The sequence below is a fragment of the Lepidochelys kempii genome, chromosome 3 (assembly GCF_965140265.1).
Source record: "Lepidochelys kempii isolate rLepKem1 chromosome 3, rLepKem1.hap2, whole genome shotgun sequence".
NCBI lineage: Eukaryota > Metazoa > Chordata > Testudines > Cheloniidae > Lepidochelys > Lepidochelys kempii.
The window spans coordinates 98,459,368-98,476,285 of record NC_133258.1 but is presented as its reverse complement, the minus strand read 5'-3'; the positions used below and the strand labels follow the sequence as shown (position 1 = coordinate 98,476,285).

Here is a 16,918-nt window from a genome sequence, read left to right as displayed (position 1 = left end):
CAAGGATCTACAACCCATCATGAAGGACGATCCCTCACTCTCCCAGACCTTGGGAGGCAGGCCAGTCCTTGCTTACAGACAGCCCCCCAACTTGAAGCAAATACTCACCCGCAACCACACACCACACAACAGAACCACTAACCCAGGAACCTATCCTTGCAACAAAGCCTGTTGCCAACTGTGTCCACATATCTATTCAGGGGACACCATCATAGGACCTAATCACATCAGCCATGCCATCAGGGGCACGTTCACCTGCACATCTACCAATGTGATATATGCCAGCAATGCCCCTCTGCCATTTGCATTAGCCAAACCAGACAGTCTCTACACAAAAGAATAAATGGACACAAATAAGACATCAAAAATTGTAACATTCAAAAACCAGTAGGAGAGCACTTCAATCTCCCTGGACACTCAATAACAGACTTAAAAGTGGCAATTCTTCAACAAGAAGCTTCAAAAACAGACTTCAACGAGAAACTGCAGAACTGGAATTAATTTGAAAACTGGACATGACCAAATTAGGCCTGAATAAAGACTGGGAGTAGATAGATCACTACAAAAAATAATTTTCCCTCTGCTGATATTCACACCTTCTTGTCAACTGTTGGGAATAGGCAACGTCCACCTTGATTGCACTGGCCTCGTTAGCACTACAAAAGTAATTTTCCCTCTGATATTCACGATTTCTTGTCAACTGTTGAGAATAGGCCACTTCCACCTTAATTGAACTGGCCTCGTTAGCACTGACCCCCCACTTAGTAAGGCAACTCCCATCTTTTCATGCGCTGTAGTATATATACTGCTTACTGTATTTTTCACTCCATGCATCTGATGAAGTGGGTTTTAGCCCAGAAAAGCTTATGCCCAAATAAATGTGTTAATCTCTAAGGTGCCACAAGGACTCCTCATTGTTTTTTCAAGTTCCCTGTTGGTCTGTTGCTTTTCTATCAGCTCTGACTGGCATTTGTTTCTTAACATTTCACACAGAAAGTTGTTTATTAGTCCAGGAAAGGAATTGCCATTTTTCAGTCAATCAGAAAACTCCAGTTTTCAGTGCTGAGATCTCAAAAGCCTATCATATTTTCTTCCAGGAATATTGAAGATGCTAAATGCTAGGTGAATGCTTGGATAACTTCTGGAAGAATCACACCATTATTATTTACTATTAGTCCTATGTGAGGTTGGGTTCCTTGATTTTTGGGTGAACCATACAATATTTCATTGACATGTAAACAACCAAATAGATAAATATTTCTTGTCTGACAGAAATTTGTTTTTCACCTTTGCTGGTAACCAGTCCCTAGACCGAGATCTTAAGAATATAATTTTCAGCATCTATATGTATTTCCTTACACAGTGATGCTGATGACCAATTTGACACCAGCTTTTGAGACTTCATATGACATTCTTTGGGGAACTAGAATGTACTGGAGTACTGTGTCCAGCTCTGGGCACTACAGCTGGGGAAAGTTGTGGACAAATTGGAGAAAGTTCAGAGCAGAATAACAAAAATTAAGTCTAGAAAACATGACCTATGAAGAAAGACTGAAAATACTGTTTGTTTAGTCTAGACAAGAGAAGGCTGAGGGGGGGACATGATAACAGTCTTCAAGGTTGTAAAAGGGTTTTACAAAAACAAGGGTGATTGTTTTTTCCCTAACCACTGAGGACAGGGCAAGAAGTAATAGACTTAAATTGCAGCAAGGGAGATTTAGGCTAGACATTAGGAAAAACTTCCTAAGTATAAGCATAGTAAAAAGTTGCAACAAATTACCTATGGAGATTGTGGAATCTCCATTATTGGAGATTTTTAAGAATAGGTAAGACAAACATCTGGCAGGGATGGTCTAGATAACACTTCATCTGGCCTCAGTGGAGGGGACTGGACTAGATGACCTATCGAGGTCTCTTCCAGTGTTACATTTCTATGATTCTATGTATATACCAGACTTGGGAATTCCCTGTAACCCCTCTGCACCCCTTTGCGCCAGCTGGCGTTAAGAGGTTCTTGGGGCACAGCTGTAAATTCAAATTTTAATTTTAAACAAATCTAAATTTAAAAAAAAAGTAAAATATGTGATTTGAAACATAACAATTCAATTTTATCCACCTTACTGCACACCCATTTGATTTTACTTCCATTTAATTAAATATATGACATTTTATCCATCAGAATTGATTAGCTCAAAATAAATAAATAAATAAATAAACAAACAAACAAACTTAAAAGGGTGTTGTTTGTGTGTGTATCTATCTATCTATATCTCAGTGCAGCTAGAGTTATAAATAATTGAGCAAAATTCACTAGGTCAGTTATGACATACAGTAGTGCTATCAATGTTATTTGTTAACATTTAAGGTTTTCCAAGAAGTGCCAGCAGCTCTCGAAAGAAAAGGTTATCCAAAAATTAGCTTACAATAGCACTTTTCAGAGTAGCAGCTGTGTTAGTCTGTATCCGTAAAAAGAAAAGGAGCACTTGTGGCACCTTATAGACTAACAAATTTATTAGAGCATAAGCTTTCGTGAGCTACAGCTCAGTTCATGTATGCATCCGATGAAGTGAGCTGTAGCTCACAAAAGCTTATGCTCTAATAAATTTGTTAGTCTCTAAGGTGCCACAAGTACTCCTGTTCTTTTTACAATAGCACTTTGTCTGTCATCTCAACCATCAGGAAGTATTAAGCAGAGAATGCTTTCCTTTCCCAGGCTTGCAGTGAAAACAAGCCAAAATGTTTTCATATTTTGGTATCAAATTGCAGCTATCGTGTCTGATGATCTAGAAACAGTCTCCAATTTTTGCTATCTAAAGCTAAACCATGTGAATACTAGATGGAGTTTTGACGGTCTGGATGCATTAATAATTTAGGACAATTGATCTTGGCATTTCTGTTTCAGGCCATCATTGTATTATTTACGCTACTTTATGGTTTTTTTTCTGTGCGATCTGTATTCTGTAATTTCTTTTGCATGATTCTGTCTCTTGGACCAGAACTGCACCAAAAATGAACACAAATGGAAGGAAATAAAGAGAGCACAAAGTCCTGTTATACACAGAGCAGTAAGACACTTATGCTATTTTTGTTTTTCCTGAAATCATGGTGATGTACTAATTTACAGCACTCACGAAGCTGTATCTGCAGTTCTTTTCAAAGCCTAAACTCCCATTGCTGCATAATAATACCAAGCAGCACAGGGTCTTAAAGTTATAGCATTTTTATGGTGATGTTATTTTATACATGGCAACACACGTGCAAACAATCAGATCGTTGCCCATGTAAATGGGTATTTGTCCATGTGCAATTGTCCGTTTGTGTGGGCAAGTTCCTTGGCGTAAGCTGCACATTATTTTTTCAGGAACACCTTTAGGTGCAAACATTCTAAAGATTCGCCCTAAAGATTAAAACTACTGAGGAATAAAACTAATTAAGGCTAAAAATATGCCCTTCACTCACCTTGTGCTGCCCTGCTGATACAGATCGTATGGGACATTAAAGCAGCCCTTCTTTTGGGGCCTACACAGAAGGATAATACCTATGCACAGTGGAAAGAGTTATGGATGAAATTTTAGCCTTAATTCAAATGTTTGGCTCTTGGAGCTTTAAGACAGAATGCTGACATATTAACATATTCCCTTTTCTTTTAAAGATCATCAAAAATAAATTCCTAGTGGAAGCGATTGTTAAAAAGGCCGTTTTACCAAACAGGGGCTTTCAAATATTCTGTTTAATAGAACAAAAGCTTCTTCTTCACTCTGCAGAATCTCTAAGGGTATGGCTACACTGCAGTTAAAAACCTGGGGCTGGCCCATGCCAGCTGACTCAGGCTCATGGGGCTTGGGACAAGGGGCTGTTTAATTGCAGTATAGATGTTGGGGCTTGGGCTGGAGCCAAGACTCTAGGACCCTGTGTGGTGGGAGAGTCCTAAAGCTCAGGCTGAAGCCCCAGCCGGAATGTCTACATTCCACAGTTAAACAGCCCCTTAGCCCAAGCCCCACAAGTGAGAGTCCGCGGGCACAGGCCAGCCCCAGGTTTTTAACTGCAGTGTAGACATACCCTTACAGAGTATTGTGTTACCAAGTACTTATGACTGCCTCAGGCCAGAATTAAATTGGCAGCCATAAAATAGATGGAAAAGCTATTACATGATCCCTGTTAAATCTTAATAGTAGCCCAGCAAAAAATTTCTTCCTAATAAAATAATTCAGAAGTTTACAAAATTATATTGCTCCAGAATTATCCAAATAACAGCCCTCCATCTGATGAACACACCACGCCTTCAAATTTTCATTTTAAACCAATATAGGCTAAAACAAGCATCTGAAAACTAACCTTTGTTTAAAAAAAAATTAAAATCTGCATTTGAGATAACACAAGAGCTGCATGTATTTTATATTTTTAATTTCGTAAAATTTCACCTAACTTCTGACATGTTGCTAGTAGTACAGTAGTACTTTGTTGTTGTTCTTGTTTTTCTAAAAAACAACAACAACAATTGAGATGTTACATTCATTTTCTTGCTTTCTTGTCCCATAGTCATACAGTTGCTTTCACATAAACAAGCGTCCTAAGAGCAGGAGTACTTGTGGCACCTTAGAGATTAACAAATTTATTTGAGCATAAGCTTTCGTGAGCTACAGCTCACTTCATCAGATGCATGCCGTGGAAAATACAGTGCGGAGATTTATATACATATAGAACATGGAACAATGGGTGTTACCATACACACTGTAACGAGAGTGATCATGTAAGGTGAGCTATTACTATCTCTCCTGCTGGTAATAGCTCACCTTACCTGATCACTCTTGTTACAGTGTGTATGGTAACACCCATTGTTTCATGTTCTCTGTGTATATAAATCTCCCCACTGTATTTTCCACAGAATGCATCCGATGAAGTGAGCTGTAGTTCACGAAAGCTTATGCTCAAATAAATTTGTTAGTCTCTAAGGTGCCACAAGTACTCCTCTTCTTTTTGCGAATACAGGCTAACACGGCTGCTGCTCTGAAACCAGTCCTAAAAACATTACCTACAGCCTCCCGTTACTCACTTTGTAGCGCAACCTTTTTAGAGAAACCAGAATTTGCCACAGAACAACCTCATTTAACTCCAGTGTCATTCATTCTTAAGCAAAGCTCAGGGTTACAAACTCAGTATCATCCCATTTTACAACACTTGTGTCATGTGAAAGCAGCACTTGTAGGTGGATCGAAAACATGCAGATAGAATATATATGGCAATCAACATTGTGGAGACATATGCATCACATGCCAGCCTTATGTTAAAAGAAACCTTTCAAACAAAGGTTTTGGGCTATGTTTGAAAACTGGGGTCTCTCAATATAGAGGGACAGTTGTCCCCATGTTTTACTCAAATTTATTTTTAGAGACAACATTCTAGTGAAATGGGCAGAGATAGAAAGAAAGGGCATTGGACTCCAGAGTTATGGATTACACTAAAAAATGTCTCGATATAAAACTTCTTAAAAGCTTTCTCTGCGTACTTTTAAGGCAGACATTCTTAGGTAAGCACACCTACCATAAAACAGCAATTATTATACTTGTAACACAGCTAGCAGTCATAGTCGAGAAGGGCTGGTTTAATCCAGTTTCAGCTATTTAGAGAGATGTTTTATTGAGTTTACAAATAAGAACCTGCAATACTCCATTTCCATAGCAATACACTAAATCATCCAAGCTAAGCATGTCATCATGACTATAATTTACATGATGTAACATGACAGTTAAGATGTACTGTGGTAATTTGTGAGTGCTTTCAGTATTATTGTAGTATCAAAAATTTATATGGTTCAGTTATTAAGGCAAATTGTTTCATTCATACAGAAATGTCTGACAGTAAACCACAAAGGACCTTCAAATTACACTGAAAAAATGTCTTCCAGGTTCAGACAATTTGCACACACTCTTCCCATTATTTTGTTCACCAAATGGAAAAGAAAGAAGTTTGTCTGTGCAAAGTTTCTACCGGAGCACAGGAAAAGTTCACTGTATGGAAGCTATAAAAAACTTCCCTTACGCCAGCTGAATGGGCTTGGCTATCTATCTTTAAGCATCTTATAGCCATGAACTGGATGCCCACATTCTTTGGAAATGATGCTGTTTAATCTTCACATGCTCACTTACCTTCTGTCATGTTGATTTCCAGCCAACAGGAAAAAACTAGGCGGACAAGCCTGAAGAGACTAGAATGGAAAATGTGCTAAAGCACACCATAGTTTCATATACTTCACCATAATCAGAAAAAAGCTTAAGTTCTGAACATAGTCCCCAATTCCAAAGCCTGACAGAAAATTCATTTTAAGAGCACACCACCTGTGATAACAGAGTCTGTGGATAGTAAGCCTGATACTCCGACCACTAAGGCAGCCAGGGAGATCTTCAAAGATTTTAAAAGTAATGTAATGCAGTAACCTTCAGAGGGCAGATACTAATATGTTTATATATCTTTGTGTTTGTGTGTGAGGGGTGGGGAGCAGGTGAGTGGATCTGAATAAAGATGAGCAGTGAAACTGGCACAAAGTTTAGTACAGCACCTTCTGAGTTCCAGGGGAGAGTTCCCAACACAAGTTTATGCCAAGCATTAAAGCTTTGTAACCTAACTCACATCAGCTGATATACACTTTTCATCTGTGAAAAGCAGGATAGGGAACAGCCTTTCATATCCAAGGACAAGATGGAAAGAGAAGAGGACAACCTGAAACACATATTCATATGCCAGCCAATTCGTTCAAGAAATAACACTGCAAATTATCTGAGCTTCTCTAAGACCTGACAGCAGAGGCCTCAAGAGGTCTTAGAATTGAAGTACTTAGTTTATTCTGCTTTCCCCTGATGCTTTGTGCCCCGCATGCCTAATTCAGTTCTTTTCAGCAAGCAATTTTGCTGGTCAAACATCTTTCCAACTTAATCTTCTCTCCAACAGGAACTAAAAAAAAATTGCTTATATCTTTCCCTAGCAATAAATTAAATTAGCATACAGGCAAGGACCATTTGCACTTACTTTGTTGCCCAAATAAGGACTGGGTGCACTCCAGTAATAAATCAGCGGCAGCGCTCTTCTGGCAGCCACATTACTGATGCTAAGCCACTGAGGTCCACCAAAACTGTCCTGCTGAGGTGTAACTTGAAGGAGACCAGGTACATCAGTCAGATACCAGCCACTCATGTCTCCTACCTATAATGACAGAATAAAATACCTGTTGGAGGGAGAGTCAAGATATCAAAGTCCCAGCACCCACCAGCCTCTCTGTTTTGTTTTTTTGTCTTTTCTGCAGCTTCATTTGGCTTAAGATCTTGATTAATCTCAGTGAAGAATCATATTCAGTGACATGAGAATATTCATAGGAAAATTAATCTACTGTATGCATACCAGCTCTTGGATTTTTGTGTCCTGAACAGCCACTTAGGCTGCCAAAAAGTTAGGGGATAGGTAAATATTTGTTCCCAGTGGCTTAACAGAGAATGGGGAGGGAATTCCGGCTCAATCCCAATAATATTTGGATAAGAGCCATTCATGCTCACACCGTAGGTCACACAACACAAATACTCTGTAAGTGATATAAGTCCCAGATGGTACAGAAACCTGAATTGAGAGTTCAACAAATCTGAACAGATATTATTCAGACATAGACAATGTAGTTTATTGTTCTAAAGACCTATATCTTAGAAGTTCAAAGGTCGCTTCTACTGCACCAGCTAGCAAAGATCAAAAATCTCAGACCCTGAATCTCTGAAATCCTCTATCAGGAAACTAACCAGTACAGAAGAGCTTAATATACATACAAGCACGCTGAAGGCTTTTGGTTGTTTTCCAGATGCCTAGATAGCAGCAGAACTATGAAATGGCTCAGCTGTGAGCTGGAAAAGCTTTCTGGATACTGGTATATAAATGAGTACACCAGGCACACTTTACTCCCAGAGTTCCCATATACCTAACAGCCAAAACAGTAGCTATTTAACCTAAACAGATTTTCCTAAGCTAGATTTATGGACTTATATTATAGCCCCTTTATAGAGAAACTGGTGTCCAGGTTTTGAGACCTTATTGAAAGTATAGGGCATGCTTGTACAAAAAAATTAATATTTTCTACAATGTGCTTTTGCAGGTAAGACCATTGGAAGGGTCATCCCACCTTTAGCTTCAATGCTATATACATATTGGACAGAAGAAATTCACCATAGGTGTAAGACCCTCACTGTTTACAAGCCACTATGAAGGATATTATTTCTTACATAAATTTTGTATTTGTAAGTGTAAATTCTTAATTAACCCATATGTGTCTATATGGATATTTATTACACACCCAGAGAAGAGGCACCCCTATGGACACCTCAGAATTACCCTCATGTTCATACTTTATCATCTGCATATTCCATGACTGTTTCACACACACAGCTTCACCTCTGACAGACATTTCAGAGTTACTTTCTATATCAGTCACAATGTTGATTTCAGAAATTTTCACAATGAAAACAAAGAAAGATCAGTTCTTGTGTGTGAAAAATCCTTTCCTTTTGGATATCTGAAAAGACTTACATGGTATATAATGTGCCTGCAGATCTCAGGATAACATCTGTTGTACAAGATATGTTTTAAATGACAGCATACCCAATGACATATTTTTGCAATGATGTTTACTATTATTTTTCTTACACTGCTGTAGGTCCAGTGAGAGTCTATACAGACGTCTGTTTTCCCTGAACAAAAACACTCCTCACAGCCTCTTGGATTATTTTGCTGCAGGTTGAAGAAACTTGGTTTGCAATGATCACAGTTTTCTCCTTCAACATTTTCCTGGAAATACACATTAGAATATTACTTCATCTATCACATATTAAAATTAGAGGCTTTTTGCTTGCTTTTGGTTTGATACAACAATGCAAAAAGAAGACATTTATAGGAAACTACCCCTAATTTTTCTATATAAGAGCCAAAATCTCCAAACAATTAAGCCAGTGCAACCCCACTGAAGTTAAAGGGATTGAATGGGTGTAACTGAAGGTAGAATTTGGCCATTTAACTTTATATCTTTTCCATGAACATATTATTTTTTCACAATAATCTAGTAAATCTCCTCTAAAACATGGATGGCCAAAGGGAAGAAAGCATGGGTACAACTTGCCTGTTCTTGGAAATCAGCAATCAGTGTCCAGCAACTACAATAGCTACTTGAAACTAGGGTATGATCATCCAATGCAAAATGCAGCATTTCAGTTCTTCTTGTCTATGCTTGGGGTTTGCACCAGTGCAGCTACTCCTGTAGCTGGCCACTGGTGTCTGAAATGAGAGCAAATTCCAAGTATAGGCAAGGCCTGTATTTCTTCCTCCATGACTGACAGTATTTGCCTACCACTTAGATGATCTATGAACCTACAGAGAACTGGAGCAGAGGACCCAAGTGCCAGACCATTGCAGCATTTTGTAATTTTGTTTTACAGCAAAGGTTTATTTTACTAGTTGATATGCTGAGTTACCAGTATGTAATCAATCTGGCCCATATGCAGAGACAGAGATGCCTCTTTTCCGCATGGGGTGCATTACAAAAAGGTTCACACTGTGGTGGGAGCTGAATAATGCAACAGTATTTTTCAAAGATACCCCAGAGAAGAATTATTCTTATAAGTACTCTCTCCAAAATATTTTGCACATGGTCTCTTTAATCCTGGACACCGCACTGTGAAGTGTGCACAGATGTACTGGAATCGTTGGCTCCAGGCCAGCAGAGGCTGAACAGTTTATGAAAAGTCTGCCCATAACACAAGTAGGTTAGGATCAGCCTGGCTTTGCAGCACAGAAATAAGTACTGAAAGCCACTTGCCTGCCTTCTGGTCAGAGATGCCGGAGAGAGGGAAAGAGTGAGTCAAATAAAGGATAAGGAAGGGGAAGAAAAGTGGAAACACAAAGGGCAAAGAGAAAGAAGACAGGAGAGAAAAAAGAGATAGAAAAATGGGGCACAGCTAAAGAAAAAGAGGCAAAGGGCAGATTCAAAAAAGGATGTTAACACCAATGATGTGGTAATTCCTATATCGGTTTTCATTGTCTCTGGTGCCAACTAGAAACATCAGCTGGAGTCTATACACCAAAAGCTTAAAACAATTGTCAAGGCTGTTGGTCTGAAAATTTAAGCTGTAGTACTGTACTGTACTCTTGTAGCTGGCCTCTGAAAGTGGTTTCTATGCACACAAATGTTTGCAGCTGTCATTTTTGAAAGCACTTTGAAAATCTGGCCCTAAAAGTTCCTTTAATATGATCGATTGAATTACTGATGTGTTACTGTGGGCAGGGTGGGAAGAGGAAAGAAAAGTGAAGACTGAAAAGTAAATGTATTTGTTATAATAAAAGTTTCAGTAACAAAGCTGAGCACAATTGTACTCTACAACTGCAAGTAATCTACACCATTCTTGTGAAAAGACAGTAAGTTAACAGAATCCTAAACCCTGAAGATGGAAAAAGATATGTAACCCATCCCTCTGCCAGTGCAGAATTGTTTTCTACAGTATAGTATATTTTGAATGTATAACTCATCATCAAAGCTCGTTTTCAAATCAGAATATAAGGAAATGTGCCCCAAGTCTGATCCTCTAGACACAACAGCTTAAAAATTAAAACCCTGATAGGAAGAGATTTTACTTCTGACAGAGAACATTTGAGTGTTATATATGTGCCAAGTGAGGATAAGATTAATACCCTGAACCAACTTCAGTGCTGTTCAACTGTCACACGGGTGGTTTATGAGTATATTCAATATGAGATGATGGAATGAAACTTTTTTGTACACTCGTGCTCTTGAGAACTTAATAGAAGCATGGTATCTTGTTCACCTGCATTTGTATCAGAGTCTGTAAATTAAACATCCAAATGGAACATACACAACAAAATACTGAAAAATAACCCACAGTATCTACCATGTTGCTCTCTGCTGAGCATAGTCAGGGTGACTTATTTCTTATGTAAGCTGCATCTTTTGAACAACAGGACCTTCATGTGTATTATTGGTATTCAGGATATTTTTTTAACTAAAAATAGTTGTGTATCACTTTAAAATAGTGTTTTAATTCAAAAGCTATATCAATACTTGGCTTTCTGAATTTACACACACACAGCACTAAGAACTTCAGCCTACAGCACAAACAGCCTCAGCAGTCAGATTTTAACAGCATTATTGACAGAAATACCTTGGAGGTTTCCAAACAAAGTGTCCAAAATGGAAAAGAGAATCTCCTTTGTCCAAAAGTTAGCAGCAGAATGACGATATATACTACATAACAACCGATAAAATAGAGGCCTTAAATGCCATTTCCCCTTAAACCAATAGTTCAGAATATTTGCTCTTTTAAAGACATATGACAGGTTATTTTTAGAGTTGACAGTGCTCAACTGCTTTTAATGTATAGCTCCTGGGCGGATGGGTGTGGGAGTTTGAAATAAGCAATTCATAGCTTTCTGAATGTCTTAAATATCTTATCTTGAGTATCATTCTATTGGGTTTACCTGGATGGCAGCTGATTCCTAATTACTTGTTTTAAGTCTTGTACTCAAGACTTGAAGTGTCACAGTAAGACCAGAAACACATTAACCCTAAAAGGCATCACAATTTCTTGACATGCAGATATCACCACAACTAAAAAACAGTTGCCTACCTTTCCATAACAGTTGTTCTTTAAGATGTGCTACACATGTCCATTCTACTATGGTTGCATGTGCAGCCTGTACACAATCATCAGAGATTTTTCCCTTAGTGGTGCCTGCTGGGGCAGTGTGAGCTCCCTCTGGTGACTCACACCACTGCACACAGCTATAAAAGGCTACGCTGCCCTCTGACCCTTCTCCATTCTGTCCTACCAGCAAGACTCCAATAGAGAGGGGAAGGAGGGTGGGTTGTGGAATGGACATGTGCAACACATCTCAAAGAACAACAGTTACAGAAAGGTAGGTAACTGTTTTTGCCTGAAGGTTGGAATGAAGAAGGTGACCGTGATCCTGCGATATCACATGGAAGAGCAGAAGTCTGACTGACAGAGCTAGTAAAGTCAAAATCCAATGCTGACATATCCATATTAGAGCTATTAGAATAAAGTGCGTGGAATCTTGGTTGACTTTGGATAAGATTTTGGACAGAAGCGGAACTGGAGGGAAGGCATACAGTAGGCCTCTCAACCAGGGCAGAAGGAAAGCATCTGTCAGTGAACCCGGGCTGTGACCTGCTCAGGAACAACAAATATTTTTTGCTTTCTCTTGTTGGAAACAGGTCCACTTGAGGAGTTCCGCACTGCTGGAAAATGGAGCTAGAAAAGTCTGGTCCAAGGGACAACTCACAATGGCCTGTGAATGACCTGCTCGCAGAGAGTGTTCTGAGCTCCCGGATTGTAAGCCGCTCTCAGGTTGATGGAACCTGTGAAGCATATATTCCACAGGAGGATTGCCTCCTGGCATAACTTTGTGGATTGGACCTCTACATGCAAACATTCACCAGTCCATGGAAGATAAGACCCAAATGGGTACTTGAACCACTATGTCTATATGATGACGGGCCAGTAAGTACACCAAGGCTATCCAACCCCGTAGATGTCTCAGGTGTAGTTTGGCATGTAGGTGCATGCTGCCAAGCATCCTAGAAGTTTGAGGCAGTTTCAAACTCTGATGCCAGGATAAGCCTTTAGATCTAGAGCAATAAGTCACTTTGTTTGGAACCTCTGCTGTGTCAAGTCAAGTCCAAAACTACTCCAATGAATTCTATTCACTGAATAGGAGATATACAGTGAAATCTGTCCTTGATCAGTAGCCCCAGTGTGTCAAAAGTGGACTGAATAGTTGCTACGCTGGAGAGTACCAGAGACCTGGGTTCGCCAGTCATCCAGCAAGGAAATACATGCAGTCCAGACTTGCTCAGGAATGCCACTACTACAGCCATGCATTTGGTGAATATGCTACAAGCTGCTGATAGTCTGAAAGGGAGCACTGCAAATTGGTAGTGGAATCCATTGACCATGAACCTGAGGAATTTTGGTGGCTCTGGTGAATTGCCATGTGAAAATAAACATCTTTTTAAGTTGAGAGCAGCATACCAATCCCCTGGGATCTAAGGAAGGGATACTAGATGCTACAGTGGCCATTCAGAATAAATAGGCCTGAGGACACCCTTCCCTTTTGCCTTTGAGATCAGGAAGTAACAGGACTAAAATCTCTTCCCTCTGAACAACATTGGAACTTCCTGTATTTCCCCCAGGAAAAGCAGAGACTGGACTTCCTGATGTAGCATCCTCTTGTGAGAGTGGTCCCTGAAGAGGGATGGGGAAGGGAGGTTGGAAGGGAGGTAGAAATCAATTGAAGACCGTATCACAGCTTCCTTTTCCTTAGGACCCACTAATACATGATGATGTGCATCCAAATGCTTAATAAGTGGGATAAGCATTTGGCAAAAATAGCACTCAGGAAAGATGGCACTATGGGGAGTGTATACTGTCCTCAACCAACAGGTCAAAATCATTGCTTAGATAATCCAGATCGCCTAGAAGAGCTGGTAGCTGCCGAGGGAGGTGGAGGAGGAAGATGTATCTTGTAACTCCTTCCCTTTTTTTTTAGACTGGTCCTGGGAATGTGGCAAAAATAGCTGAAACCATTGGGAATGCTGTGGGTGGAATGGCTTTATATTTTGTGGCCAGTGTATAGATCCTCCGTGACTTAAGGGTCGCCCTTGAATCCTTAAGGCTATGTAGCCTCTGATCAGTTTTACTGGACAACATGTGAGGTCTTGAATTGTTTGTTGCACCTCTGGAGAGAGGCCTGATGCCTGCAGGCAAGATAAATGCCTTATCATGATGGCAGAGGCCATAACTTGAGCTGTGGAAACTGCACCATCCAGGCTCACTGGCAATGCCATTCTGGCGATTAATTTGCCTTACTTCGCCAAAGAAGAGAACTCTTGAAGTTCAATGACAAGCTTCCTGATGAGGCAAAGTAGGATATTATCCTATAGGCTGAAATTGTATCAACCCAGCAGAGCTTGCTGGTTTGCGATCCTCAGCTGTAAACTCCCAGTGGAATAAAATTTCCTGCTAAAGGGATCTAGATTGTTTTGCTTCCCTTCTCTTCAGAGTAGAGGCCTGGTGTCCTTGCCTCTCCTTTTTTGTTGGTGGCTGCAACCACCACGGAGCCTGGAGAAGGGTGGTTGTAAAAGTGTTCAAAACCCCATAATACCTTTTCTCCACCCTTAGGGAGAGGGAGGCAGAGAAGAAGGGGTAAGTCATAAAATCTTGACGGGCTCCAGGACAGCTTAATTAATAGGGAGAGCTATCGTAGAGGGACCTGCAGAAGCTAAAATACCCACAAGCCTGTGACACCTTTCTTTTATCTCTTCTGCCTGGATATCTAGAGCTACAGTCACCCTCCTCAACAAGGAGCTCTAAAATCATCAGGAGGGGAAGAGGTAGAGTCAGTCACTACTGCCTCATCAGGCAACATAGAAGAGGCTAAGGTTGTTGAGGAGGTACCTCCTCCAATCCCTCTACTGGGGAGTCCCAAGCATGCAGCTCTACTTTCATGGTACCAATACAGGTACCAGGGGAAGGAAGATGGTGACCTTCTTGCAGATGCTCCAGGCTGACATAGAAGGGTGGGGAGGCAGCAGAGAAGTTCTGGAATGTGGAGGGAAGCCCCAAGAGGTCTGGAAGGGTTACTGGTATGGAGGTTGAACCCAGCTCTGTGCAGACCACTGACTATTAGGATGATGAGACTGTGGACAGTATCACAGCAGGCAGGCCCCCCACTGGGGCTGCTGGGCATACTCAGATCAGAACACAGTCTGAGTCTGAGGAGGAGTCTATCTCCTCTGAGCATTGGGGAGCTGAACCCATTTGTACCGAGGAGAGAGGTTCCAAGTCTTGGGAAGAGGGTATCAGCCAAATCATTGCTGGCTTGCCCGTAGATGCAATCCTACATAAAGGTGCCACAAGAGTAGAAGTGGCTGGTACTGAGCAGTGCTCTGAGGCTGGGCCGGAGCATGTGGTTCTGCTATCAGTACCGTGCAAGGCTCTTGAATCACAGGAGAAGTTGGTACTGACAAATTAAGCAACTCTCAGGTTGCCTCGAAAGCCTGAGGTGTCAACAGCACTGGAAAGCGCTCCTAGGCTTGAGGTACCACTAGGGGTACCAACCCTTTGGGAAATGGTCTCAGCTGACCCTTCCTGACTTTTTTGAGCGCACCTCTGAGTTCTTGTGAGCACTCAGTGCTTCTCTTTGCCGGGTGGTGGTATCAAATCTTTATTAGACTCATGCAGTCTCTTCTTAGGCTCCTCTGGCAGAGATCTGCCTGAGGACTCTGTCAGAACAGGAGGAGCACTCAAGGAGACTTGGACATGCTTGGAACCCATTTGGAATGGGGGCAGGTTCTGAGGATGGATGGAGTGCAGACTCCATGAGCAGACACTCGCATCTGGCAGCCCTTCCCTTTTTCCAGCTGGGACCCTCTACAAGTGTGACATTTGCCACTTACATGCGCCTCTCCCACAGACTTAAGGTAGGTGGGGTATGGGTCACTCACTGGCATAGACCTGTTACATGAACAACAGGCCTTAAAGCCAGGAGAGGACGGCATCAGTCTGGTACCAATCCCAGTACCCAATCAGGCATCAGCAACTGTACACTAAAAAGACTGTATTCCAAACTTATCCCTAAAACTAACTATTTACAGATATGCTATACAAGACTATAAACTAATGTTACAGGTACTATTTACACTAAGGGAGGGAAGCTATTCCTCCCCTTTATTCGGCATTGGTGAGGCCTCATCTGGGGTAGTGTGTCCAATTTTGGGCCCCACACTACGAGAAGGATGTGGAAAAACTGGAAAGAATCCAGTGTAGGGCAACAAAAATGATTAGGGGGCTGAAACACATGACTTATAAGGAGAGGCTGAGGGAACTGGGATTATTTAGCCTGAAGAAGAGAAGAATGAGGGAGGATTGGATAGCTGTTTTCAACTACCTGAAAGGAGGTTCCAAAGAGGATGGATCTAGACTGTTCTCAGTGGTACCAGATGACAGAACAAGGAGTAATGGTCTCAAGTTGCAGTGGGGGAGGTTTAGGTTGGATATTAGGAAAACCTTTTTCACTAGGAGGGTGGTGAAGCACTGGAATGGGTTACCTAGGGAGGTGGTGGAATCTTCTTCCTTAGAGGTTTTTAAGGTCAGGCTGGGGTGATTTAGTTGGGGATTGGTCCTGCTTTGAGCAGGGGGTTGGACTAGATGACCTCGTGAGGTCCCTTCCAACCCTGATATTCTATGATTCTATGATTCTACATGCCGAATCAAAGGTGGCAGCTTCAACAACAACCATTACTTGCGGTAGGAGGGAACTGAGCAAGGATGGGGGCAACACAGTCCTTTATACTTGTGTGCAGTGGCATGAGGCACCAGAGGGCGCTCACGCTGCCCTGATAGGTTCTGCTAGGGGAAAATTCTCCAACTGTGCATAAGATGTGCACGCACCCAAAGTGGAACAGACGTGTGCAGTCACTCGAAGAAAAAGAACAGCATAACAACATTGCAATGATGATAGAGGATAATGGGTTTTAATTTCTCATATCATCAATGGTGAATTAGTATGGCTGAAAATAGTTTGACACTCATACCTTGCAAATGCAGGATCCTATGCAAGGGTCATCATTCAAGCTGCCTTTCACAGAGCAGCTACAGGCCATACAGTCAGGATAACCCTTGTAACCCAACGCACATCGACTGCAGCTTTCACCTGCATAGCCAGTCTTGCAGTGGCAGAATCCAGGGAGCATGCCTATGGAAAGTCAAAGAAAACACTAAACCCACATATGTATTGATTTATCTTTATTATGAGTTATTTGTACTATGATTGCAAGGATTGGGGCCACACCTGTGTTCAG

The 16,918-nt window shown here is 41.1% G+C and overlaps 1 protein-coding gene across 3 annotated transcripts in view; it reads right to left on the bottom strand.

Annotated features, from left to right (window-relative positions):
- The window catches only part of LAMA2 (laminin subunit alpha 2), a 455,577-nt gene that overhangs the window by 241,263 nt on the left and 197,396 nt on the right, over positions 1–16,918 (bottom strand). For all 3 annotated transcript variants that reach the window (XM_073337269.1, XM_073337270.1, XM_073337271.1), the window contains exons 10-12: positions 16,652–16,812; positions 8,677–8,817; positions 7,024–7,197 (exon numbers count right to left, since the gene is read on the bottom strand). In XM_073337269.1, coding sequence (XP_073193370.1) covers positions 7,024–7,197; positions 8,677–8,817; positions 16,652–16,812 — 476 coding nt within the window. The remainder of the gene's footprint in view (positions 1–7,023; positions 7,198–8,676; positions 8,818–16,651; positions 16,813–16,918) is intronic.